Below are 27242 nucleotides of genomic sequence, written 5' to 3'. Positions count from 1 at the left end.
TATTAACACAAGATACAGTGAACTGGTTATATTTTTATATTTATATGATATATGTGTATGTAATTTAGGAAAATATTATGAACATATTCACAGCAATTAAAAAAGATGAATTTGAAATAGAGTAATTGGGGAGTATGTGAGAGGGTCTGGGGGAGGAAAGGGGAGAAATGATTCACTATATTATCTTTAATTTTTTAAACCTTAAATAGAGTAATTTGAGGGGAACAAAGAGGAGGCAGAGCTGCCCGGAAGAGGCCTGCTGACCTGTCAACAACCTGCCAGGGGTTGAGCAGGCAACTTCCAGGTTGCCATGCTTATGAGCTGTCAGTCACAAACAAGTGCTGAGGTGGGCTTGACTTTTAGTGATTCAAATTATCTGTGAATCTTACCCACTCCTATAAGGAAATTCTCACCCATACACCTAAAGAACTCGTTGGCTAGCTAATTTAAACTTTGGTAAAATTGTTATTTTGGTCTGTCATTGGTTCCTTCTCTTGGGTGAATAGATATTTGTGTTACATAGCCTCAGGAAAAATCTCACATTACTTGAACTGAGAGACAGTAGAATGCAGGGGAAAGAGGAACTCAGAGATAGGACATGATCTCATGAAGGTAGTTTACATCCTACCTCCACTCTGACCCCTGACCTAGGGACCAGTTACTAAGTCAACGGTGACCTCACAATCACTCTCTTGACTGTCTATCTCTACAGCCAACATCCATTTGCTACCTGCCTCTGTCCTTTGTCATTACATCCAGAGGCACGTCCTGCCTCCGACTCCCACACCAGCCAACCCAGGGATCCAGAGAAACAAACTCTGCTGTAGGGCATAGCTGAGATATCAACATGACACAAGAGATAGAAGACACCGAGAATCTGATGCCCACTGAGAGGAAGTCCTTCTGGAGGACACCTGAGGAGAGACGGATGTCTGACCTTACCCGGGTGCTGGAGTGGCTGGAACGGAGGCAGGGCAAGAAGCGAGCCCTTCAGGTGTGTCTGGTAGAAGAATGTACTGGAAGAGTATGCTAAATTACTAATAAGAGAGTTAGAATTCAACACCCCCAAACAAAGGGGGATCGTTTTTTAAACCCCGGAGTAAGCCAGAGGGCAAGTCCTAGAAGAGAGATGCCTCACCATAATAAGTAGGCTGTCCTGGTTTCCTAACAGCAGTCATCATGATTGGGCTCCTCCTATCCTATCAAAGACAGCATCATAGTCTTTACTAGTGACCATATCTAGAGAATGGCTCCTGATCCTTGAGAAAGATGCTTCTCTATGGAAAATTTACATTCATCTTACGATGAAGCTAACAGATTTCTATCTCAGAGGGAAAGAGAAAGAGGTTGCTCAAATACAAAAGATCTGAAGTAGACACTCTAGAAAGCACTTGAGTCAGAGTCTGGGGGAAGAAGTCTCTTATGTTAGATCAAACTGTGGACATTGCTAATATCTCTCAGATTCAGAAAGTCATGAACATTGGCTTATGGGTTCTCCATGTGAGGACAAGACCCCTTCTACTGATTTTCCTACATTCCTACTATTCCCACATGGAGACTCCTACTAAAATATACCTCCCTCTTCCCCCACCTCAGGGGCTGCTCTCACCAGTCCATTCCTCTTTCTCTGGGACTCTTAGATATCAAATTTGCCTTGGTTTTCCTCAGAGCTTAGGTCCCCTGGGCCCATCATCTATGAAAATGAAGTCAGTCCTACAGAAGGTGGTACCTTCTTTGAAGATACTCAGATGCAACATCTCCCAGGCAGAAAGGATGCTTGGATCCTAGAGCCTACAGTCCCAGAGTTTATCGATGCCTACAGCATGACTAAGAATGGCAGTCACCTTGTAGCTACTCTGTGCTGTCCTGCAACTTCCCTTAGCCAGGCTGTATGGACAAGGGTAATGATTATCCCCAGCTTAAAAACAAGGAAACTAGGTCAACAAAAGTCACAGTGTTAGAAAAGGATGAGGCAATATCTCAAATTCAGATTTAGTCAGTGTGAGCTTTCCCACAGCTCCCTCTGATCTCTCTGCAGTTCCATACTCTGCTTTCAGCAGATGCTCACCTGTTCATTTGATCGCTCCTCTCATACAGCCAGAAGGACCTCTGAGAACCTCCTGTCCCATCATCTGGGGTTGAGGGTGGTGGAGGACTGGTTGCTGGATCTCTTAAAATTCAGTATCAGTCTCGGGAACTCTGTTTTTCAAGGTTAATAGGTCCCCATCTCCTTTCAGAGAGATTATATTCTTGTGCTTCTGCCTCCTTGCCTTGTGTGTGGCTTCAGTATAAATAATTTGAAACCTAGAGAGGAAACAAATTTATATTTAAAACACAAATCTCCATCTATCACCATGTGCCATAGAAGCATTTAGATTTCTGAAGAAGGGTGACAGGTTTTTCATGGGAGGAGACTCTTGGTTCTCCATTCTTCTTCAACTGGGTCACACATGCAACCCTGACTTTGTCCCTAATTAATTGGCTCCCTGTGCACTGTGGCAAGACCTAACAGAAACTTAAGGGAGGGAAGATTTCTTTGGGCCATGGTTCCAGTGAGTTCAGGCCTTCGTAATAGGGTGTGTGCAATGAAGAAGAGCAGTTCTCATTATGACAGCAGGAAGAAGAAAAAGCACCAGAAAGGGAAGGGTAGGATTCTGCCCTTACTACCTACCCCCAGGAACCTAGTGCTCCCAATGGGCCCTACCCCCAACTCTCTTCACCGCTCAGTCATTGTGTTATGAATTCATCAAGAGATGAATCTTGACTGGGTCAGATCCCTCGGCATCTGATTGTCTCTGGAAATATCAGACACACACACACACACACACACACACACACACACACACACACACACACACAGATGTGCTCTGTCACCCCCTAGGTGACTCTCAGTCCCGTCAAGTTGACAGTCCTGACTGATCAGCACAATTCCCTTCCAGACTCATTATGATGCTGCCGGCCATGGGCACTTGGGCTGATGAGCCCTTGAGATCCAGAATTATCTCGGTCACAGAGGACTTTGAATTCCTGTCATCTGCACATCACTGGGGTCTAAGTCATCACATTCCCAGCAGTCCCCCAAACTTACTGTATAGAACTGAGTATTGCTGTGGGGACACTGGTTCTAGAGTGCCAGAGTGCGCCCTAGGGGAGGAAATACCCTATCCCTTATTCCACCTGCACACCCAGCCTTGGCCCAAACTCTGACTCCTTTGGCCACTAAGCCATACAAAATCATCCTGACATGATCCAGCTGCCCTCCGTGGAAGGTAGCGTTATGACTCCTGGCCTTGAATACTGTGCCCAGTAGTTTTTCTGTCAATTTGAAACAAGCTAGGATCATCTGGGTAGAGGCAACTTCAACTGAGAAAATGACTCCTTCAGACTAGACCATAGGCAAGTACATGGGACATTTTATTGATTGATTGTGGTGGGAGGGCCCAGCTCACCGTGGGCAGTTGTCAGTCCTAGGCACTAGGATTCTGGATGCTCTAAGAAAGCAGGCTGAGCGAGCCAGGGAAATCAAGTCCATTAGCCACATTCCTCCATGGTCTCTACATCAGTTCCTACCTCTGCTTGAGTTTCGGCCCTGACTTCCCTTCATGGTAGACTGTGATCAGGACCTATAAGACAGATAAATGCTCTCCTCCCAAGTTTCTTTCGGCCATGGTGTTTTATTAAAACCATAGAAACCAAACTGAAACAGATAACCCTGGATCTTCTGGTGCCCCTTGCCAGCTCAGCAATCAGATCACTGCCCTCTCAGGGTCTTCATGACACATCCAGAGAGCGGTTATTGTTCATGGATCCTACACTGAACCAGAGAGAGAGCAGGCATTTGCTCAGGGTAGTGCATCCACTACCCAAGTGACTGGGCAGGGTGACCCAGAAATGAAAGCCTGGGCCATCCAACCCTAGGAACCACACGTGGCATACTCTGAAGTCGGTCAGCCTGATCTTTCCCACGATAGTTCAGCATCCTCTCCCCACCTTGATAAGGCTGAACCATCTACTTCCCATGCACTGTTATCCTAAAAGTGCTCTGAGAAGCTCTTTGTCCATTGGAACTTGGAGATTCCCAGAACCCTCCTCTCTGCTCCCACTAGGGAACAGCAAAGCCATCACAGGCCACAGACAACTCACTTCACAAGAGCTTACTCGGGCTGGAGAGATGGCTCAGTGGTTAAGAGCACTGACTGCTCTTCCAGAGGTCCTGAGTTCAAATCCCAGCAACCACATGGTGGCTCACAACCATCTGTAATGGGATCCAGTGCCCTCTTCTGGTGTGTCTGTGGATAGCTAGAGTGTACTCATATAAAAATAAATAAATAAATCTTTTTTTAAAAAAAGCAAAAAAAAAAAAAAAGAGCTTACTCATTCAAGAGCAGAGCTCAGAACCCATCCATATAAAAAGCCAGACATGGTGACCCCCTTAAATCTTAGCACAGGGGACTAGAAGCGAACAGGTTCTGAGGAGTTGCTGGCCAGCCAACCACGTTCAGTGAGAAACTGTCTCAAAATTAAGGTCAACTTCTGTGGCCTCCCACATTTACCAGCATTAGTAAGTATCTGCACACACACGTAAGCACACACACACACACACACACACACACACACACACACACACCACAAACACGCCAAACATATCTGCTAGTGGGAGCAGGGAAGACAGCTCCTGGGGATCCAGGGTCCTTTTGGGGTCTTGTCACAGACACAAGGGATAGATGTCAGGGTGGTCCAGAGGCCAAGGGACAGTGATGAGACAAGAGGCTCTACAGTATTTGTACTAAGACTTGGCTTCCCACTTGCCAGGAAGGTCCTCCTGTTTAGAGACAGTGGGTGGAACCCTCACAGGCTGGCTGGCTGCAGAGCCCTTTATCCTGCCTTTTCAGAAAAAGAAAGAGGAGGCAAAGGGTGCAGAAGAGAAGGGTGCAGACAAAAAAACCACAGGCACCAAGAAGAAGCCAGACAAAGGCAGCCGCAGAGTGACCTTCAACAAGGTAATCACCTCTCCACCTCCCCACAGCTGCTGCCCTACTACGCCGTCTACCACACGACTTATGAAGACCCCAAGATACCTCTCTGCCCCATAGTGACACCCCAAAACAGATGAGTCTTCTGTACACACATACACGCACACAAATCCTCCTTGCAGCTTCACCAACAACCCCTGCCTCCCTAAAGTCCACTTTAAGGGTAAGCGTCTCACATTCCTCCACACACTTCCCTCCACACTCCATGGTGACAGAGCTTGGAGAGCCATGGGAACACTTAGCCCTCTGCCTAGAGGGTATCCCAGACCTGCCTGCAAGCACGGGCTACATTGTACCCCTATGAGACAAGGAGAAATAAAAGTAAAATCTCAAAAAAAAAAAAGAAAGAAAGAAAGGAAGGAAGGAAGGAAGGAAGTGAAAACTCAGTAAGTCAACATGGAGGGCACGTCTGCCCCCTTAAACTCTTCCTGGGCTCAGGACAGGCCCTTGAGCAAGCTGTGGAAACCTCTCAGTTTGGGTCAGAGGACGCTGAGCAAGGCCCTACAAGCGCATAACTTCTCTCCTGCTTTCCAAGAGCTTCCTACGCCCTGTCAGTAAGAAGGACATCATCAGTTCCCGCAAGGGGAGTGAAACTGACACGAAGGGCAAGCGTCTGAGCTTAATCTCTACCTCCTACGGCAGGGACATGAAGAAGTCTGGTAAGGAAAATACATGGGCCCTGGGATACCAGAACTGACCTCCCCTTGTCCACTTTCTAAGAGACAGTGGAAGAGCTGCATCATCTATGCCTATCCAGCCTGTGTCCATAGGAGCCAGAAACCAGCATCTGCAGGGGTCTTAGGGAATCACCCAGGGTGGCATTTGACAATGCGGGCATACTGTGGATAGGAGGGGAATGGTCGTTGGGCTCTACTTATCCTCAGGTATTGCCAGGAATCCAGCACAGTGCGATACATGCTCCTGAACTATTTCAGTGACGATGCCTTCATGACTTCCACATTTCCTGAACTAAACACCATGACATTGTCTACTACAGAAGGTGCCATCCTGGTGACCTGACATCTGTCAGTGGTATGCATTCCCAGAGGAACAGGCCTGGGTTACAGTTCACAGTCCTGCTCCATCACCATAACCAACTCATCTGTATCATACTGGCCATGCTCCCAGCTCTGGGTCTAGGTTAGCCACATAGAAAAGGATAGAGTAACTCTACTTTCTCTGTATTGTGGCTGTGAGGCTGCAGTGATGGGGGGCCTGTAAATCACCAGCCTGGCACAAAGAAATGCCAGTAAAGGGTTGGGAAGCAGATACATCGAGCTTTTGTTGTGCTTAGTCTCATGGGAGACAAGCTTAAGGTGCAAGTGGAATTTCTACTTACCCATGTAGAAGGTTGGTGGGAGCCTAGAGCAGGGGTCACTAAGTTGTTCCCCCTGTGTCCCAAAGGAAATCCTTTCCCCAACTTTCTATTAAGTACACGAAAGCCACGGTGTGCAAATTGGTCTGTCACAGTTCAGTATGACTGAGGATCTCTCTGAGGGCTGCAGTGCTAAAAGCATTGTGGGACACTAGACGTTGCATTGTGGGACATTGTTGATCCTATAGGAGCACATGGGCAGGACACTCATCTAATTCAAAGAAGCTATGCAAATGGACAACCATAGATACCTTGCTTGTGGTAAACAGCCTGTGGTTCTATGTGGCTGATCTTTGCTACTTTGTGGGTACTTCTTTTCCTATCCCCCTGGTTTCTTCCCCTAACACTACATAGGAGAGAAGAAATTGTGTGTGTGTGTGTGTGTGTGTGTGTGTGTGTGTGTGTGTGTGTGTGTGTATGTGTGTGTGTAGAGAGAGAGGGAGAGAGAGAGAGAGAGAGAGAGAGAGAGAGAGAGAGAGCCCTGAATCTTATTTCTTTCTGTTTCTTCTTCCACACAGCTACTAACAAACCACAACCAACCTCCCTCCAAGACCAGCAGTTACCACCTCCTCCACTTCTGGGGTCCGACCATTTGTGGACTCTCTGAAAAGTTCTCAGGATTCCAAATACCACACAATTGCAGACGTTATCTGAGGCTGGCTAAGCTACACTTCTGCTAGAGAATGAGGCAAATCATGGGCAGCTGCTGTGGACAGTCCAAAGCAGCCCCACCTCCGTACACCTGGGGTTAAGCTGAAAGCACGTTCTTAGACTATGTCTGTGCTTTTTAAAGAAATCAAAATCCCAGGATTCTCAAAGTAGCACTACAGTTATGAGATGTTATCTCTCAGGAAAAGTGAGTGAATTGTAATAGAAGCCCTGTTTGCTTTCTTTGAACCTCTTCTAACTGTTCTTATTATATAACGCTATATACATTCTTAATTAGAAATAAAGTCAAGATGGGGCGGAAGCTCCGTACTCCAGCCGAGCTCTGTGGCTCGGCGATCACTGTTACCACCGAGCTGGCCCTGTTGGATTCACGAGCTTCCTTAGATCTTGCTTCCAGCAGAATCCCACCGCTTCCTGAAATCTTGCCGTGGTGATTTCTGCCCAGACTCCTCCCAGGAAATCTTTGTGTGAGAGTAGACTTTCCTGAGACTTCCGGGGGCAGCGAGGGTAAGAATCCACATCACAGAGGTTCGCCGCCAACAAATCAGGCCGATCATGAGACCCCACTCTCATTCTTCAGAGTCCTTTGTCTCCTGGCCCCACAAAGACTTTCTTGGCTGCACTTGGAAGGAGGGAAAGCTTCCTGGGGCTTTCTGAAAGTTTCAGGCTGAGTTTAGAGTTAGACAACCGGAAGCCCTGGGGTTCATCGTTGCCAGCTCTGCTTGCAGGAAGCGGAGAGCAAAAGCCTGCTTCCGGGTCCTTCCTCAGTCAGACTTCTTGGAGGCGCTCCTTCCTTGCCTCCAACTCTCACTCTCCACCCCATGCAGTGCCACTGGCTTTTTACTTAATCTGCTTTTTGTTTCTTCTGTCTCACTCCTCAAGAGTGCTATCAAGATATTTTCCTAAACAAAATGTGTCTCTTCCCTAGCTGAACCTCCTGTCGGTGGAGTGATGGTTTTCACGTCGCTGTACAAGATGTAGCCCTGAAGGCTGACTTTCTCACCACCTAAGGCAGATCTCTTGCTTCTTTTGGTGTGAAACAGCCCGTGGCCACCAGAGGGCAGTAAAGGGTTCCATGCAAACAGAGGAGCAGGTGCTAGGAGGCATTAGAGAAGCACCTGCCCCTGTCCGCACTTGGCATGCAGGACTGAGTCAGGCCGAGCTTAGCCACAGTAAAGACATATTCCTGTGCAGTCTTGCAAGCTACCTCAGAGGAGCAGGCAAGATCTGAACTGGGAGACAAGATGGAGATCAGGCATGGAGCCAGTTACCTGCCTAACTCCCAATGTTACTCAGAACTACACAGGCTCAACAAGCTTTGCCCGCCTCAGAGGACGGTGCAATTGCTGACGCAGAGGGAGAGCGTCTTCTTGGTACCCTCCTCCTTCAACCTACATGGCCTGGTCTGATGCTTCTCCTGTCTTTATGCCTTCGTCTGTTTATCTTCCCTTTTCCTATCCCACTGTTCTCTTAATTCGCACTTATTCCTCCGCTGAGCCAGTCTCTTGCAGTTTCGGCTGCCACATTTACCTTCCTAATTTGTGTGCTTGTGTTTAATGTGGTTTTCTTCACAGCGTTGCCACAGAAAATAATAAACCTCATGCGATGGGTAAATTAGCACAAAGGAATTGAAGATCAGTGAACTGACTGAAAACTAATTCAAAACAATCTTAGAGCTTAATGAACTATAAGGCAGCCACCATCAGAGAAGTATCCCCCAGTAGATGAGAACTGGTACAAAGACCTACGACTGGACAATGTTCCCAAAGAGCCTTGGACCACTCAGTTCACTCCTAAATGGGATGTCTCCATCAAATCCCTCTCCTCGGGGCTCAGGGAGCTTTATGGAAGAGGAGGTGAAAGATTTGAATAGCCAGAGGGGATGGAGGACACCAAGGGAACAAGGCCTTCCCAACATGGCAGGTCCGACACAGAGGCTGTGGTAGCACGCACAGGGCCTGTACAGGTCCAAGCGAGGTGGAGTCTCAATGCAGAAAGGGGAAAGAGGACATAACATGAGGTCCCATCCCTAACCAAGAAGCCATCTCCAATTGACAACCATTTGCAAAAGAAAAAGAAGTTGTCTCCAGTGAAGTCTTACTGGGTACCTAGACCACACTTAGGAGAAAACTTCATGCCAGGAGTAGATTCATCAACACAAAATGAATTCCATGGTGTTCTTGGAGGTCTGTGGTGGTTGTTTATTTCTGGGTTTTGTTTGTTTGTTGTCTTATACTTGTTGCTTTGTCTTGGAATTTGCTGCTCTTTTGCTTTTGTATGTTACGGTTTCTGCTCCTGTGTTTTTATGAGTTCTGTTTGAGTGGTAGTAGCGGTGGTGGTGGTGGCGGTAGCGGTGGTGTGTCTGTGCTCTCACGCGTGCGTGTGCACATGTGTGCACTTCTTATGCATTTTTTTGTTTTTTTTTAAATTCTGGGTTTTCTGTTTATTTGGTTTTGCTTGTTTGATATCTAGAGGGGGCGGGAGCAAGGGAGGGACGAAATGAGGGAGGGGGAGAGAGGGAGAAAGAGAGAGACAGACAGAAAGAGGGGGGAGAGAGAGAAAGAGAGAGAGAGAGAGAGAGAGAGAGAGAGAGAGAGAGAGAGAGAGAGAACATGGACTTGGATGGGTGTGGAGGATCTGGGATGGGTCTGTGATGAGGGAGAGGAAAACATGATCAGAATCGCGTTTTTAAAAAAAGACAGGAAATCTAAAAGTCTGAAGATCACATTGTCTGAAAGCAGACCTGCAGTGAGCACTCTGACAGCCCAGCCGATCAAACAGAAGATGCCTCAGTTCAAAGACACCTATGATCCAGTGAGGGACAAAATAATTTCAATAAAAAAAGAATAATACACTCATCGTGGCTGTCCAAGAAAGAGAAGAAAGACCAGAGGAAGATCATCTAAGGAATAAGTGAACCAGCATGGTCATGGTGGTGTGCACTTTTAATCCCAAGACTCATCAGGCAGAGGTAGGTGATCTCCGTGAACCTAAGGCTAGCCTAGTCTACAAAGTTTCAGGGTAGTCAAGGCCTGAAGACACCTTGTCTGTGAATGAATGAATGAATGAATGAATGAATGAATGGAAACTTCCATAATTTGGGGAGAGGGGAGAGGAAATCTTCCAGATTCATGAGGCCCCCAAAACATCTATACCAAGACACATTAAATCCCAAGTCTAAGCAAAAAAAAAAAGGCAGAAAAGTGACTTTTCACACAGAGAGAGCTTCCAAAAGACTAAATTTCTCAATGGAAATGCTGTAGATCAGGACACAGGTAATGACATACTCAAAATTTTGAAAGAAGGGACACCTGACACCCTCAAATACTAACCAAGTGAAAGCTGTATTTTAGAAATGGAAGAGACAAGCAGACATGACGGCACACACCTGTGGTCCCAGCGCTCAGGGTCTGAACTTGCAGAGTCACAATTCAAAGCCAGCCTAGACTGCATGGGATCCTGACTCAGAGAAAAGGGGGTGAGGGCAGTCAGTATTTTCTCAAACAGGCAAAACTGGAGGGAGTTCATCTGTATTACAACGAGAAGAGTGTTTCTCAACAGAACTAAGAGGATATGTATTAATGACATACAAACTAATGAATGTCACATTCTCCCTGGTAACTAATTGTAGTCAAACTCAGAATTCTGTGGCGTCATAATGCTTGTAATGTGATAAAATGGCTTTATATAAACCATATTCAAAAGAACACATGTTTTTTAGATTTAATTATGCACACTTTGTGGTGTGTAGTCTGTATGTGGGTGTGTGCACATGAGTAAAGGTACCCGAGGAGGCCAGTGTTAGATCTCCTGGAACTACAGGTACTTCGGAGCCGCCTGATTTTGGGTTCCAGGAACCAACTCAGGTCCTCTGCGAGATGTGCTCTTAGCTACTAGGTATGCCTGTATCCCCAAAATCAAACACCTTAAAAGCTCTAACTATGAGATATATCTAGTAAGGGCAAAAGTTTTTAAATTTTTTTTGTCTTTTATAATTGACTGTATAATATTGGTACGCATTTACACTAATTGTGGAATTTACCAAAATATTTTGCGAGTGCATTGTGAATCATCTGTTTGTTACCTTGTATGCCCTCTAGCAAATTTTCCGAGCTATTTATAATTATGAACTGGGGTTATTACTTTCCCCAAAAGATTAATAATTTAAATATATTTAGAAAAAACTATAACTATACCACTTTGCTTATGAATACACAAGATTAAAATTTTTTTAAATTGTGGGCTTGGAGGTTTATTCAGGGGTAGAGACCTTGCCTAGAACAGGAGGCCAAAATCCAATGCCTAGCGCCACAAATGGAAGCCATTTCTATGCCATCAAGGCTAACTGCTACCAGCTTAAAATAGGATGTGGTAAGTGTCACGTGGTTCGAGTAAGCCTCATGGCAGCCACAGAAGAAAAACTTGTAGTCAATATGCAAGGTGTTAAGAGAAAGGAGTCAAAACACCACTGCAGGACGTCATGCAGTGACAAACGGGAGGACGGGGAAAGAAACCGAAAGCATGCAAGTCATGGGAGACAGCGCAGCAACAGTAAACCCTTGCCTTTAAACAAAGAAGGAAAGTCTCCCCAATCCATTTGTGATGCTGTGACAATGCCGTACACAGGCTAAGAGAAAGGCGTATTTACCTCACTTTGGAGAATACAAGGCTCATGGCTATGCTGGCGGTGGCACCTGCCAAGGACTTTTGTGCTTTATCATAAGTAGTTGACGGTGAAGGGAAGCTAGTGTGTTCAGGAAAGGAAGTGTGGAGAATGGACTCGTTACACAACAATATGCTTTCCCGGCAATATCAGTCAGGCAGCCCCCCAACAACCCACTTTCCCGATACCACCCTATCAAGGATGACGTTTCCAATGTGAATTTGAGGGGCACGTGCAAACTATAGCATTCGCTAATCCAAATAGAAGAGCTGGAAAGCTTAAAAATCTAGCTATGCTGACCGCAGAGACACGTTTGAACTTTTAAAAACACATGTGGGCTGAAAATAAAGGGCCAGAAGAAAGATTCTCTGTGTAAATGGGGAAGGCAGGAGTTGGCTGTACTGGCATCAGGTGAGATAGACCATGAAGGTTACTGTACATCAGTGAGGAGGTCAACTCATCAGAAGACCCAACAGTTGTAAATATCTATGCATCCAACCTTGGGTCGCCCGAATGGATAAAACAAATGTTAACGGCACTGAAAGCAGAAATAAATAGCAAGACAATAATAGTAGAGGACTCAATAACTGAGAGAGGGGAAATGATACATCAACCGGACAGAAAATCAATCGGGGAAACAGCAGATTGGAAAAACGACCAGTGGACCTAACAGATACACACAGAACGTCCGTCTGTCTGACAGCAGCCGCTGTGCATGCTTCTCGAGAAGGATGGGCACTCTCCAGGAGAGAGCACACATCAGGCCTCAGATTCATGACAATGTCTTCCCTGCATTCAACCAGACTCAAAGGAAAATGGCCAGTGGTGAACAGTCAGGGTAGCCCAGAAGTCCAAAGGTACTGGAGCTGTGAGAGGGGAAGCCCTACATGCTGGAGCAGAGGGTGGCCTGGGACTGCATTCATGATGTCCATGACTACAGGAGGTGCCCTACAGAAATAGAAAATTGCAAGTAAATAAAAATAATAATAAAAACCCTAAGCTCATGCTAACAGAACAAAATAAATAATAAAGATATTATTGTGTAGACTCTCAGACAATAAAATGGCCAATGAAACTGACAGTTGATGTTTCAACGAGGTGGCCAATTGATAAATCTCTAGCCAGACAGAAAAGAAAAATGACTTTGTAAATAAAAATGTCTACATTGCAGAAGCCGCAGGAGGGCAAAGGATAGAAGGCACTGTTAGAATTGACTGCATAGCGATGAGTCACTATCTGAAGGAAAGCCAACCCTAGAAAAACGAAACCTGTCAAAATGGAATCATAAAGAATCAAACCAATAGAAGGAGATTAAATCAAAATCAAAAACCCATCAATTAAAAGCCCCGGACCTGATGGCTTCACGGGGAGCCCCATCAAATGTTTAGATGAGAGTCAACACCAATCCTTCTCGAGCTTTTCTAAACATCGGAGGTCAGAGAATATTCCCAAGCCTATTTACAAGGGACCCCCATTTCCTGATACCAACGTTAGATTAAAAAGACTGCAGGAAAAAGAACCTCACAGGCCAGTACCCGTGGTAGCAGCTGAATCTAGCTAAGTCTAGCACCACACCAGAATGACTGTACCACAATGACCAAGCACAAGCCACCCCTGACATGAAAAGGATGCTCAACCCAGGAAAATCCACACACAGAGTGTGCTGCACGAGCAGAAATCAGGTCAGAAGTTTTTGTCTGGATTCAACATCGGTTCACGGGCTCAATAAACCCTAGGAAATTCACCTCAGCAGAGCAGAGACCACACATGACAAGCCTACAGCTGACGTCACACTCACTGTGAAACCCTGAGATGAAGGACTAGGCAAGGGTGGCCACTAGCCCTTGACACTGGATGCCCTGGCCAGAGCAATTAGGAGAGAAAAAGAAATACGAGAGACCAAGACTAGAGAGGAAGAAATAAAGTCATTTGTTTTTAGATGCCATAGCCACAAAGCTTTAAAGACTTCAAAAACAAACAAGACACAACAGAATTCATGAGCAAATTAAAGTTAAACAGATTAAAATTGATTTTATTTCTCTTTTCCTGGCAGGCATTCATCACGCACGGCAATTCACGTATTCACAAATACTCAGCTGTCTCGTGTATTTTGGCCTCATTAACCCTTTCCTTGCTTTCCCCAGATGCTTCCACACTTAATTTCACTCTTATTTAAACATAAATAAACTTATGTGTGCGCACACACATACACACAATTTAGCATCCACATGAGAGAAAACGCTTGTATTTATTAGCCTGGCTTACTTCAACAAACATATTTATTGCCATTTCTTAACAAGAAAATTTTTATGATTTTATTTTCATGTATGTGTGTGCGTGTGTGTCTATGTGTGTGTCTGTGTGTCTGTATGTGTGTGTGTGTGGTGTGCTTGTATGCCTAAATGTGTGTGGTGCCTAGAGAAGCCAAAAGAGACCATGAGACCCCCTGGAGTTGGTGTTATTGGCAGTTGTAAGTTGTGTGTGCTGGGAACCTGACTGTAAGAACCCTTATCCACTGAGCCATCTCCCCAGGCCCTGATAAAGAAGTTTCCAAGACTAACATTTATACTGGCATCCAAACAATAAAATATTTAGATGGTAAGAGACAGATGCTTTGAAAACCAGAGGACAGTGCTGAAGCCACAGATGAATGACAAGGGACCTTGGCTCACAGATTGGAAAACATGCTCTCAGATTTTCTACATTATCCAACATGGCCTATAAGATCTGTCAAAATTCCCATTGGATTTTTCACAAAGAAATAGTAAGAAAGAAGAAAAAAGTCAGAAGAACCAGATTTCCGGATCTCAAACTATTCTCTAAAGCTGTAGTAACCAAAGCAATGTGACAAACAGGTTAAAAACAGAGACGTCAAAACAATAGGACACAGCCTAGGAACAATCCCACACGTACAGTCAGTGACGAGGGAGCCAAGAACGTACAAGAGAGAATGATCCATGCAGTGAATGGCACTGGGAAAATGGACAAACATACACAAAGGAATGCACCCCGTGACTCAAAATCCTCAAAACTCAAAAGCAAAGAATTCAGTAGGTTGAAGATTAAACTGTGAGATCTGAAACTTATCAAACTTCTGTAATTAAACACAGGGAGAAACGCTTTAACACTGGTCTTGGCAACGACTTTATGATCACACGTGCACACACACACACACACACACACACACACACACACACACAGTTAATAAATTGGAGATATAAACCAAAGGACCGTGTTAAAAGGCATCTGTGCAGCAAACTGAATCTGCAAAAGTAAATAACACCAGGAGGGAGGGAGTGTTAGCAACCTGTCTGTCAGGGGAGAGTTGATATCTGCTGTGCTTTAGAGATAAAGTGGCCCCTAAAGACTTGTGTGGTGAAGGCTTGATCCCAGCTGTTGGAGCCGGACATCAGAGGTCCTGAGACCTCCTTTGCTCTCCAGGGATGCTCCAACCCAGGCTCCATTGACCACAGGCCCAGAAACAGTGGAACCAGCTGACCATAGACTGCCTGAAGCCATTCACCAAAAGTTAAATTCGTTCTCTGTTAATTTCCTCAGGGATGTACACAGTGCCAAAAGACTAAATAAATCCACACATGCAGTGAACTCATGGGCAACAGCAGGAGCCCAAACGTTTTTAAATATAGGTAAATAATTGGCAAACAATGTTTTCTCAAAGATGATACACAGATAAAAGTCAAGCCCATAAGAGCAGGCTCAGAACCGTTAGTCATAAGGGAAGGGAAGCCAAATTCACCAAGAATATCACCTCATTCCTATCAAGAGCTGTGATAGCTGTTATTGGTTGTCAATGTGACGATGTCCAGAATAAACTAAAATCGAAATGACTGGGAAGACGTGCCAGCTTTTTTCTTCAATCGTTTGAAGTTGGAAGACCCACTTCTAGTCTGGATCTTTGAGGTGAGAAGATATACTTTTAATCCAGATCTTTTGGGGTGGAAAGATCCACCTTTAATCTGGGTCACACCTCCTGGTCACAGCCTATATAAAGGACACAGAAGAAGGAAGCTTTTAACCTTTGCCTGTTTGCTCTCAATTTTGCTAGCAAGTTCATTCCTTCATCAGCATTAGAGACTACTTCCTCAGGATTTTGAAGTATATTGAAAACCAACTGAGACATCCAGCTTCATGGACTGAATTATTAGATTATTGAACCTTCCATGGGTAGACAACCATTGTTGGATTAGCTAGACCACAGCCTGTAAGCCATTCTAGTAAATCATAAATATATATATATACATTATATATATATACACATACATATATATGTGTGTGTATGTATGTGTGTATATATATGTGTGTGTGTATGTATATATATATGTTTGTGTAATATATATGCCTACATGCCTATATCATGCATGTGTCTATATTTTATTGCATATGTTTATAATATATTTTAATATTTATTGTGTGCATATTTCTGTATTATATACTATATTCATACATTAAAATATATAAAGGAGTCAGTGTAGTTAGCAGTGTAGTTAAGATCTAATACAATGTATTCATAGTGTGGTTAACAGTGTAGTTGAGATCTAGTACAATTTATTCATAGTCAGTGTAACTAGAGGTGTAGTTGAGATCTAATACAATGTATTCATAGTCAGTGTAACTAGAGGTGTAGTTGAGATCTAATACAATATATTTATAGTCAATGTAACTAGAGGTGTAGTTGAGATCTAATACAATGTATTTAAAGTCAGTGTAGTTAGCAGCCCCGCATGACCTGCTTGAGCTTGTTACACTATTGCCCAAGACAGTCTTACACACTTCAAACTTTCTAAGAGAATTGAGCTTAACCAGCAGCTACACAGAGTGTAAGTATGCTGTTGGATGCGTTAACATGATGGCCTTAGTTGTATTCCAATTCACAAGTACATCAAATTATCATCGTATGAACTTTAAATACAAGCAAGATTATCTGTCAATTATATCTCAACAAAGCAATACAAAGTACGCTGCGTTAAATGAGCACATTGGTATTGCTGGTGTGGCTGGGTCTACAAACTGCTGTTTCGGGTATCTGTTTCTCTCCAGTTCTATCCCTGCCTTCTCCCTTTACTTCTACCCCTGTGGGTGATTTTGTTCCTGTCTCCTCTTTCTTGGTTTGTCATCTATAACCCTGTCACGCTGTCCTGAGCCTGCACCTCACTTCTCACAGTCCTCTTCTCTTCCTGCCCCCATAAGGGACCTATGAGAAGACATTTCCATGCCTTGCCCCATCATGTTGTGTTGCCAGTACCATAACTCTCCCATGTGAAAAGTTCACAGTGCATTGTTGGGATTACACACACACACACACACACACACACACACACACACACACACACACGTTTACCTGCATTCCAAGTGTTCTTCATTCCTTTGCATAGATCCAGAATTTTGCCTGGAGTCATCTCCCTTCCCTTAGCTTTTCTTTTAACAGCTCTGAAAAAGAGTGTAAGATCTTGCAGCCTTTGTGCATCCAAAAAGGTCTTTGTGTGGTCCTGGCTGTGGGGATGGGGGGTCTTTCTTGTCCCAGGTCTCTACCAGCCCCTCCCCTGCTGAATTCGGAGTTGCCAGTGGGAATCTGGAAGCTGGCTGGCCTCTGAATCCTGGAACACCTCATCCCTAGGCATTCTTTCAAGGTCTTCCTTTAAGAGGTTGCCCAGTGGTGACCCTCAGTGTCATTTGCTTAATACACTTGTGTTTGAGGTTTGTGGAGTTCCTTGGTTTCTGCATTTTATCAGTTTTGCCCAGTTTTAACCATTATTTTATATTCTTATTCTCCTACTCTCTTCTCCGTCTTCCAGACACCCTAACCACACATGAAGTTCCTCAGGTCTCTAGTTTCATCTTTCAGCCTTCTCTCTCTCCATGAGTCATTTTGTATCATCTCTGAGGCTACGCCCCCAAACCTCTTGTCTTGGTCTGCAACGCCCAGTCTGGTGTTGCTCCCATAGAGACTCATTTCAAACACTCTTATCTGCAACTTCAATTTGAGTCACTTTGAATCTTCTGTGCCCCCACCCCCTTGCTTGCTCATGTCTTGGTGAGCATAACGGTACATTTAAATAGACATTTCTAGACTTCGGGGTGTGGCTTAACCAGTAGGGGGCTGGCCTAACATCCACAGAGTCTTGTATTCAATCCTCAGAACCACCACATAGAACCAAGCATGATGGAACACACATGTAATCCCAGGATTTGAGAGCTGGAGGCAGGAAGATATGAAATCTAAGGCTATCCTCTACATAGCAGCAAGACCATCCTAGACTACATGAGACTCCCTCTCCCAAATATAGGTACATTCTTGCACTAAGCTGCCATTTCTACTGCTATGCCTCATCCTTTCCTGCACTGGTTGATCAACACTGAGCTAAGAAGCTTTTCAACCATCTGCAACAGGCTAGAGAGACATCTCCTGTTGCTGCCTGGTTTTCCATACATGGTCCACACTTACTCAACTTGGGGGAGCTCTCCCTGTATTAACCTGAATAGATGTTCCTGCTGCAACCTGAACAATCATGGAGCATACATCTTTTCTTCTCAACGCCTTGTGCCTCCTGTTATTCAAAGTCTGAATGCTGTGGTCTCTCACAATGTCCAGGTTTATTTTTGGCTGAAAGTAAATCTCCCATTGACTTTTCCAGAAGAGAACCCTGTTTAAAATAAAACAGCAAGCCACTGAGTGATTTAAAAAGGGAACTACAAGGTTGGGTTTGAATTTTAGAATGGTCGCCCTGGATAGAAGTCAGAGAAAGCTCCTTGAAAAACGTGAAACATACTCCATGACCAAGATCGTGGTGAAGTCCAAATACCAGTAACAAGAGGCTTCTAGCAGCCACCCTCCTTGGGCGCACCTATATGGACTCTGCAGCTCTCAAGGTCAAGGGTGTCCATTCTAATGGGAAAGGCTAAGAATGACAGCCGTACATACACACCCTTTGTCAACACGAATAGTCACTCAAGTCCCAGATGTGGCCCAGTAAAAGTCTAACTTTTCTGCTCAGTTATATTCCAGAAGTGGGGATAATTTTCCCCCAAAACAATGGTCAGGAAAGGCTTCAGGGAAAGGCATCTGGGTTCACACCATAGGCTCGCCATGAATTAGAAATGGGGTCTCCGGTGCATGACCTTTAGTTTGCTCTCTAGCTAAATGTATATGATAATGGTTGCGAAACTAGAGTGACCCCCTCCACCCCCCAAAGAAAGCCCTTGGATTGCTGTAACCTTTAATAGTGTTGCTGTTCTCTAGGTGCATCTGGATCCAGAAGAGCCTCAGAGATCACAGGAAAGTATATGTTGTTGCTCTGAAATCCCTGATTTTCAGAGGGACACCGTGACAGGTGCCCCCTTCCTGGAACATAGCACCAACCCCACCATGCCCAAGCAGAAACGGCTGAGGCCACCCAACCCAGCCACCTTGTCAGGGACCAGCCACAGGCCAGAACACCAGATGAGGCATGAAGTGTTTGTTCTAAGGCTCCTTTGTATCCAGCTAAGTTGTCACTCTCTGTTCAATCCACAGAGAGTCTGGACCCATGGGATATAGGGCTAGCCTGGAAAGATTCCTGGATGTTTTAAAACATGAACACTCACAAGGAAGCTTATGAGGAGAATCTCATGAGGAGAAAAGAGTCAACCTGGTGGTCGAGCAACTTTTGATGCTCAAAGCCGCTTTAGGTGACACAAAAAAAGTCCACAACTTATAAGCCCCACCCCCACCAAACACACCATCATTGCATCAGGGTGACTAGTATCTGCGAGTTTGGAAATGCACGGCCATAGGCATCTGTCTGCAGGAAATGCCGCAGAAGAAAGCAATTCTATCAGTAAGGAAAGAGTGGATTTCAGAGTCAAAATTCAGAGGCATCCTTAAAACTGAATGATTAAAAAAAATAAATGGAAGCAGAGGCTAAGGTGGAGATAAAAACAAGGGAATGCAAATAAGCTGAGGTAGCCCAGACTAGGAAGAAGCTGAGATAGCTACTCTTTTTTTTTTTTTTTTGGTTCTTTTTTTCGGAGCTGGGGACCGAACCCAGGGCCTTGCGCTTCCTAGGCAAGCGCTCTACTACTGAGCTAAATCCCCAACCCCGAGATAGCTACTCTTAAAGATTAAAGGGTCAGTAAGACCCTTCTACAACCACAAGCAAAAATGCAACTGAGTAGAGACCACAGAAGGAATCCAAGAGAACCTTTCAGTCAGTCAGTCAGAGGCTTCAGCCGTGCAGTATAGAGACGCTGTAGGCTCACATCTAAACAGTGTAAATCTTAAATTGTGTGTCAACATCACCTGTATAGTTCGCCAGAACAAAAGAAAAAAAGCTTTCACTTAGAAGCATAAGATATAATTTTGTTTATTTTTAAATGTTTAATTTGTCATATGTATATACACACGTATTTGAGTGTGGTTTTTTGCACGTGTGAACAGTGTCTTCAGAGGCTGTAAGGTGTCAGATACCTGGAGCTAGAATCACAGATGGTTGTGAGTCACCGGACATTGGGTGTTCTGCAAAAGTAATACAGAATTTTAAACGGGGAGACATCTCTTCAGCTTCCTAAAACATAAGGATTTTAGAGAGATCTATCTTGTCCTAAAATAATCATGAGAAGTAAAAGATACTCTTCAACTTAAAAAAAGAGACTAAGAAACGCATAACAAAATTACCCACATATCAATAACTAATCATACAAGTAAGCCTATTTGACTCCAACCCCTCTCTACACAGAGAAACCGACACAAAGAACAAAGTACAGAATTAATGGCTCTTGCCTACATAAAGCAAACAATAAGAGTGGTAACTTGGATTTTTATACCGTAGTAAGTACCAAAAGAATCACTATGTAAGAGAGAGAGTAAATCCTAGGTGAGATTAGTAAGATAGATAGATAGATAGATAGATAGATAGATAGATAGATAGATAGATAGATAGATAGATAGATAGATAGCAGGGAAGCCAAATACAATGCTTCCTGGAAAAGCAAGTTTGACTAACAGGAAGGTGTCATGAAACAAGAAAACATAAGGAAAAATCCACGTGCTCAGACCGAGAGCACTTGCATGCTTTAAGCCTTTTGCATCTCCGCTGTTATAAAGAGTGCAGCCATATGAAAGCGGGTTGGTGTTGGCCTGTGAAGGACAGATAGCCCACTGCCGCTCTAGCATTGCAGATCATGTAAACCCGGACACCTTGGCATTCACTTAACAAAGCGTTATAACTCTACCATAACATTATGCCAGAAAGCACTACGACAAGCTCACAGTCATACAGATGCGAGGAATGCTAAAAATACATTGCAAATATACCTAACCTGTGACAATACATCAAACACCCCAGTGTCAGAAGTAAACACTAGCACTCCATGACTGAGCAGGCCACATTTGGTGGGTGAGGGACCCTGAATAGTCAGTACTCACAGCCACCAACTAAGGGAGAAGTCGCACACTGGTATCATTAGACAAAAGAAGCCATTTGTAAAACCAAGAGATCTTATTAACAAAAATTAGAAAATAAATGAAACTGGCCAATCTCATTGGAAATGATGGGACACCAAAGTCACTTTAATTTAAGCCTAGACCAGGGCTGGAAAGATGGCTCAGTGGTTAAGAGCACTGACCGCTCTTCCAGAGGTCCTGAGTTCAATTCCCAGCAACCACATGGTGGCTCACAACCATCTGTAATGAGATCTGGTGCCCTCTTCTGGTGTGTCTGAGGACAGCGACAGTGTAGTTATATATAATAAATAAACCTTAAAAAAAAAAAATCTAGACCAAAACGGGTATGGCTTCAGCCTGCCACCCTTACCGTTTAGACGGTCAAGTGCATTGTGCCAAGAATAATATGTAGTTTTTATAAACTGGGAGGAAGATACTTTCATTCCTCCAAACTATTTGCAAAACTCAAGGCATTCTAACTGATGACATATTTTTGAAGTGATAGACTTTGCTCTGCACCAATCACGGCAAGTAGACATGGAATGAGTAGACAGTGTGCCCTTTGGTAATTCTGCAAAATATGGAGAGCAGTAGTTCTTAACTTTCCTGATACCAGGCAACCCTTTAATACAGTTCCTCATGTTGCAATGACCTCCCCAACTATAAAATTATTTTCATTGCTACTTCATAACTAATTTTGCTGCAGTTGTGAATCATAATGAAGGACATTCGCTATGCAACCCCTATGAAAGGGGTGGTTCAACCAGCTCAACTCTTCTCTCTTCTGATTTCTTCTTCTGGGTTAATTCCTGTTAGATAACCATCCTCTGGGGGAGGGAAGACAGAAAAGATTCAAAGAAAGGGGCAGAAGGAAGTCGAGCAGGAAGGCAGTTGGGAAGGGTGTGAGAAGGGATGCTGGGCTAAAGTCAAGTGCAGCCCTGCAGGAGATCTTGCCGAGACCATCCCCTGTGAAGGGTCCATTCTTTTAGCTCCACCGTGCTCATTACCACCACCCTTCCCCACCCAAGTCTCACCTCTCCTGTGATCTAACTTCCTGGGGGGCATCTTCTAATTTCAGACATAGACATCAAGGATGTCATAGCCCTAGAAACCAACAGTCGGGTAAGTTCTTTCCGAAGACAAAGCACTATAGATCCCGCATTTCAGGACAGTATGTTTGGCAGCCGGAGGGCAGGCCTCCTGAGAGAATGGTCAAGCAAGGCTCCTGACAACAACTATGAACGCAAGCTGAAGAGCCTCATGGAGAAGGGCCTCGAGCCCAAGATGGAGAGCGCCAAGATGCTGAAGCCAGAGGAGGTGCTGAGCTGCCGGTGAGGAGCACTGGGGTGTACGGGCTGGCCCAAGACAGCAGTGTGTGAATGTGTGCCTGAACATGGAGAGGGCAGACCTAGGTCAGTGGGCTCTGGACACGTGCCCAGACATGGAGGGGGCCAGCCCAGCCTTACCTGGCTCCCCAGCAGTCTTTCCTGCCAGAGGCTATGAGTAACGTATTTACTCCTATTCAAATTCCCCTGGTGGACAGCCAGGTGGGGGCTGACATTTTGGGCTTTGCCTCTGGAAATTCGCACTTCCCGTTTGCTTCACGGCAGAAGCTCTAGAGATTCGTCGGAAGGACAATGCAGGTTGTCCGTGGCCTTCTGCTCACAAAGAAAACTGCCCTGAGTTCCTTTACTCTGGTGAGCTTGGAGAACTTCGTCCACATTGGTTACTCTTCTGTTGCTATGCAAACACCACTACCAAGGCAACTTAGATGAGAAGGAGATTCTTTGGGTGTTTAGCTCCAGAGGGATAGTTCCCTAGTGGCAGGGAAGAACATTGGCGAGCTCAGAAGCAGCAGGCCTGTCAGCAGAAACGAGAAGCTGGGAGCTCATGTCTTCAAACTCAAGCAAACTAGAAGTAGGGTGAGACTTTCTCAGAGCACCCCCCCATCCCCTGAATAATGCACTTCCTCTACTGAGACCACTCCCTCCTCGACCTCCCCAAACTGTGCCATCAACTGGAGCACCCAGGAGTCAAACAGCAGATCCTACGGTGGACATTTCTCACAGCGTCACTGTCCCCCGTGGCCTGAGGTGTTTGGGGGTTAGATTCCCAAGACAACCATAAGCTGTCAACTTACCCTCTTCTTGCCTCACTGCCGGAATGGAACCCGGGGCCTTGCAGGAGCCAGGCAATGTCCCACCACTGAGCCACAAGCCCCACCTACCTCTTGACTCTTCTCCATCCATACCTCATAGCCAGTTCTCTACTCTGAAAACACTCCAGGCCAATGGCATCCTTACCTGCCAGGCGAAGTTTAAAACCCTTAGCGGAGGAGTCAAGGCAACAGGATAACAGGGTCACTCTCACCAAGCTGGCAGCAATGTAACCATCTTAGGTGAAAGTTGCCCTCAGGGCCTAGAAACCAACCAGTGCTACCCCATTGCTCCTGGAGACTCAGAGAAGCGGCGGGAATGGCAATGAGAAGCAACACCCTTAGAAGAACAAGAAACCGTATTGCTCTAAGCGTGCCTGGTTCCATAATGGAGGCTTCTTTCCCACTGACAGCAGGAGCATGGAGACAGATGACATCCGTGATGTCACTGGGAAGGCATGTAAGACCAGGGTGAAGATGGTGCAGTGGGGTCTTAAGAAGCCACATGTGAAAGTGCTGGTCACCCCACCACCCTGGCAGACTGTCCTGGGAGGGGAGGACTAGAGCCATAAGCAAAGGCAGTTCAGAGCCCAAGAGGTCCCAGGCACAGGCATGGCACTGGCACAGGCACAGGCACAGGCATGGCACAGGCACAGGCAAAGGCACAGGCATGGCACGGGCACAGGCACAGGCACAGGGACAGGCATGGCACAGACACAGGCACAGGCACAGGCACAGGCATGGCACGGGCACAGGCACAGGCAAAGGCACAGGCACAGGCACAGGCATAGCAGAAAGCCAGATGAGAGCAATACAGCTCCCCCTTGTCACCCAGAACCAGCCAGCAGGTGGCTAGTAGCATCCACCCTCTATGGAGGCTGGGGCCAAGAAGTCAGCAGAGTAACATACTCCTAGCACTCAGGAGCTGAGGCAGGAGGATTTTGTGCTTGAGGTCACCTAAGCTACAGAATGAGATCCTGTCCCGATATAACTAGATAAATGAAGTAATTAAATATAAAGTTGGCCCCAAGGTCAAGGTTGGCAGTGGAATAAGGAACTCTGTCTGGACCCCAAAGCACAGATGGGATCAATTTCACTCTTCAGCAGAAGGCAGGATTACAAGGCTTTAGAAAACACTTTAAATCAATGGCCTCATTGTTTAACTGTGTGTGTATTAAGGAAGGGCATGCATGCCTGCTCCTGAAACTCTGTGTGTACACACTCAAGGGCCTCCAGCCTCGGCTCAGATTCACTGCCTGCAAGCAGTGTGCAAGACGCCACGATCCACCCTCTCACACATTCCCCACGCCACGTTAGCCACGTCCTCTTCCCTCCTGACGCCATTCTAACAGAATCTTCCAAACAGGGTGGCCATTCTGTACCTGGCTGTCGCTCTGAATGGATCACCCCATTTCCCAGATGAACACCTGTCTTTCCATAGCTTAGCTTCTCTTGACTTCCAGGGACTTTGAGCTGAGTGTCACGGCTGAATCGATGAAAGTTAGCCTGTCTTCTTTGGTAATAGCCAGGGTGATGCCTGGCAGGTTGATTTCCAAGAGTTACAGCACCAGGAGCCCCTATCTCCTCTGCCATCCTCAGGGTACTACTCTTCAGGGACACACACACAGAGGAGCCAGGCCAAGGTCTCTTGCCTGGCCTCCTGCTTAAAGCCAACCCCTTTGCCTCACCTAGTTCTTTTGTTTCTTTGCTTGTTTTGGTTTTTTGTTTATTTCTGGTTTGTTTTTGTTTTTGAGACCAGGTCTCCCTGTGTAGCACTGAGTGTCCTGGAATTTACTATGTAGACCAGGCTAGCCTCAAACTCACAGAGATCTGCCTGTCTCTGCTTTCCAGGATGTTGGGATTAAAGGTGCAGGCTCCTACACCAATCCCTTTTGAGTGAAAGTTGGGTCCTATAGCTCCTTGTCACCTCTCCCTACCTTCTCTTGAAGGTACCTGCGTTTGTCCAAGAACAACATCAAGACCTTGATCAAGCTGTGCAAGGATGCGGGGATGGATGTGGACATCCACCCTCACATGGTGGAGGCCGAGATAGATGCAAAGAAGATATTCGGACATCGATTAAGTGTAGCACTCTAGCTGCACTGCCCACTGGAGAATCATCTCATGAAGGCTGAGCACCCTGCTAGCTAGTTTCTGTAGACCATACCAAGCGAATAAGTCAAATGCATCACCACTAGCTGATGTCAGCTCTGTCCTCAGCTTTACTTTGCATCAACTGGGTTGTAACTGGGAAGAGAGCTCCCTTAGAGGAACCTTGCAGGGCATTCGCCTGTATTCCAATGCAGGTGGAAGCAGGGGGATGGAGGGTTCAAGTTCAGTGCCAGCTTGGGACTCCATGACACCCTGTCTAAAACACCAAAGTGGGGAGAGGGAGTACAAAGTTTTTGTTAATTCTTAGTAGAGAATTCTTCTTGAGCAAGAAAATGGGGCTTCAAGTCCCTAGGAGAAGTTGAGCAGCTGTCTGGAGACACCTATCACTGCCCTCTGAAGGACATCGGCGTATGGAGAACTGGCCCTCGTGTATAGGCCTGAGGTTGGTGGCTGAAGTTCCTCTCTTGCAAGAACTGACTTCATGATAACTGCTCTTGCTGTCCCAGTCCCCTGCTGCCCTAACTGTGCTTAGGGTCGATTTGCTATACAGCTCACTGACACGACTCCTTAGTTAACCTGCAAATGATCCCTTCCTTTGATGAACACTTTCTCCAAGAAACCAGAGGAGTTGTCTCTTCTTCCCCTCATGGGAACTCTAGCCAGAGGCTTACAGGCCCGATCTCTGTCCTGCCTCTCCCTCCTCTCACCTCCTCAGGTATGAGAGGCTGGCCCTTGCCACTGCAGATGCTGGACTATGACAATTCAGGTTGTATTATTTATCCTTTGCCTACCAAGTGTGTTTCATGGCTTTCTGGGTTCTTCTTGGAGTCCACTAAGACCCCAGGTCCCGCCCACAGAGCTAGATCTGGTTGTACAGATGCTCCATCCCACAAGCTCTGGGATTTGAGTGTAACACAAAGTTCCCAGGGGGGAACCACACTCTCAGGGAAGTAAACAGGCCAGGTAATCCCAAGATGGTGCTTGGGATTCCACTAGTCCGTTATCCCACCCACCCACCAACCCACAGGAATTATAGTGTCCTCCCTCCTAAGACAGAGGAGTGAGCAGATGGGAACTCTGGAAGAGGAAAGGCTTCCTGGAGGAGGATGCTACTTTTACTGAGACACAAGCATGCCAGGATGTACGAGAGAGGGAAGAGTAGGCAGAAAGGACAGAGCACGCAAGTGCTCAGAGGCTAGGACAGTCCTGTAGTTAGGAAGCTGTAGTTAAGTCTGGATGGAGGGGACCGGAACAGCAAGGGCCATCAAAAGGAAATAACCAGGGATGTGAGAGTCATAAGCTTTGCAATTTTACAGAGTGTACCCACTGTGTGTTGCTGCCACAAGGCTGAGGACATGTCAACAAGAACAGGCATGCTCCTGCCTCTGGGTAACTTGAACTCTGGAGGGAGGAAAGACTGAAAATGATGTGACCACAATCACAGGGAACTTCAGAGACGGCCCAGCATCAGCAGGGGCAAGAACCAGCCTCTCATACCTGAAGAGGGGAGAGAAGGGAGAGGCAGGACAGATCAGGCCTGCAAGCCTCTGTCTGGAGTTTCCATGAGGAGAAGAAGAAGAGACAAGCCCTCTGGCTTCTTGGAGAAAATGTTCATGGAAAGAAGGGATCATCTACAAGTTCACTAAGGAGTAGTATCAGTGAACTGTGGCTGTGTAACAAACCACACCTAAGCACAATTTAGAGCATCCACTTTCTATACGCCTCAGCCATGGTGCTGTGAGTGGCCTTGGCAGATCTAGGCTGTCTGCCTGTGTCTGGACTCAGTGAGTCAGCTA

At 45.7% G+C, this 27242-nt stretch overlaps 1 protein-coding gene and 1 long non-coding RNA gene across 9 annotated transcripts in view; one reads left to right on the top strand and one right to left on the bottom strand.

Annotated features, from left to right (window-relative positions):
* The window catches only part of LOC102551322 (uncharacterized), a 43490-nt gene extending 40595 nt beyond the window's left edge, over positions 1-2895 (bottom strand). Inside the window, exons 1-2 of the long non-coding RNA XR_015643585.1 lie at positions 2672-2895; positions 2069-2304 (exon numbers count right to left, since the gene is read on the bottom strand). This is a non-coding gene — a long non-coding RNA (uncharacterized LOC102551322). The remainder of the gene's footprint in view (positions 1-2068; positions 2305-2671) is intronic.
* Positions 687-26065, top strand: C19h16orf78 (similar to human chromosome 16 open reading frame 78). 8 transcript variants are annotated; one of them, XR_015643576.1, is made up of 6 exons: positions 687-994; positions 4893-5000; positions 5569-5692; positions 18999-19038; positions 22258-22510; positions 25284-26065. XR_015643576.1 is itself a non-coding variant. In XM_087595348.1 (6 exons), the coding sequence occupies exons 1-6, from the start codon at positions 848-850 to the stop codon at positions 25319-25321; spliced, it is 501 nt and encodes a 166-aa protein (XP_087451474.1). In that variant the 5' UTR covers positions 699-847; the 3' UTR covers positions 25322-25539. The 8 variants fall into 8 exon arrangements, 4 of the variants coding, with proteins under 4 accessions (XP_087451474.1, XP_087451471.1, XP_087451473.1 ...); XM_087595348.1 differs by having other exon boundaries at positions 699-994; positions 22258-22301; positions 25284-25539; XR_015643577.1 differs by having other exon boundaries at positions 708-994; positions 22258-23794.
* Positions 26066-27242: the final 1177 nt, after the last annotated feature.

Source organism: Rattus norvegicus, chromosome 19 (genome assembly GCF_021556685.1).
Source record: "Rattus norvegicus strain SHRSP/BbbUtx chromosome 19, alternate assembly SHRSP_T2T, whole genome shotgun sequence".
NCBI classification, from domain to species: Eukaryota; Metazoa; Chordata; class Mammalia; order Rodentia; family Muridae; genus Rattus; species Rattus norvegicus.
This window is presented reverse-complemented; position numbering and strand designations above follow the sequence as displayed.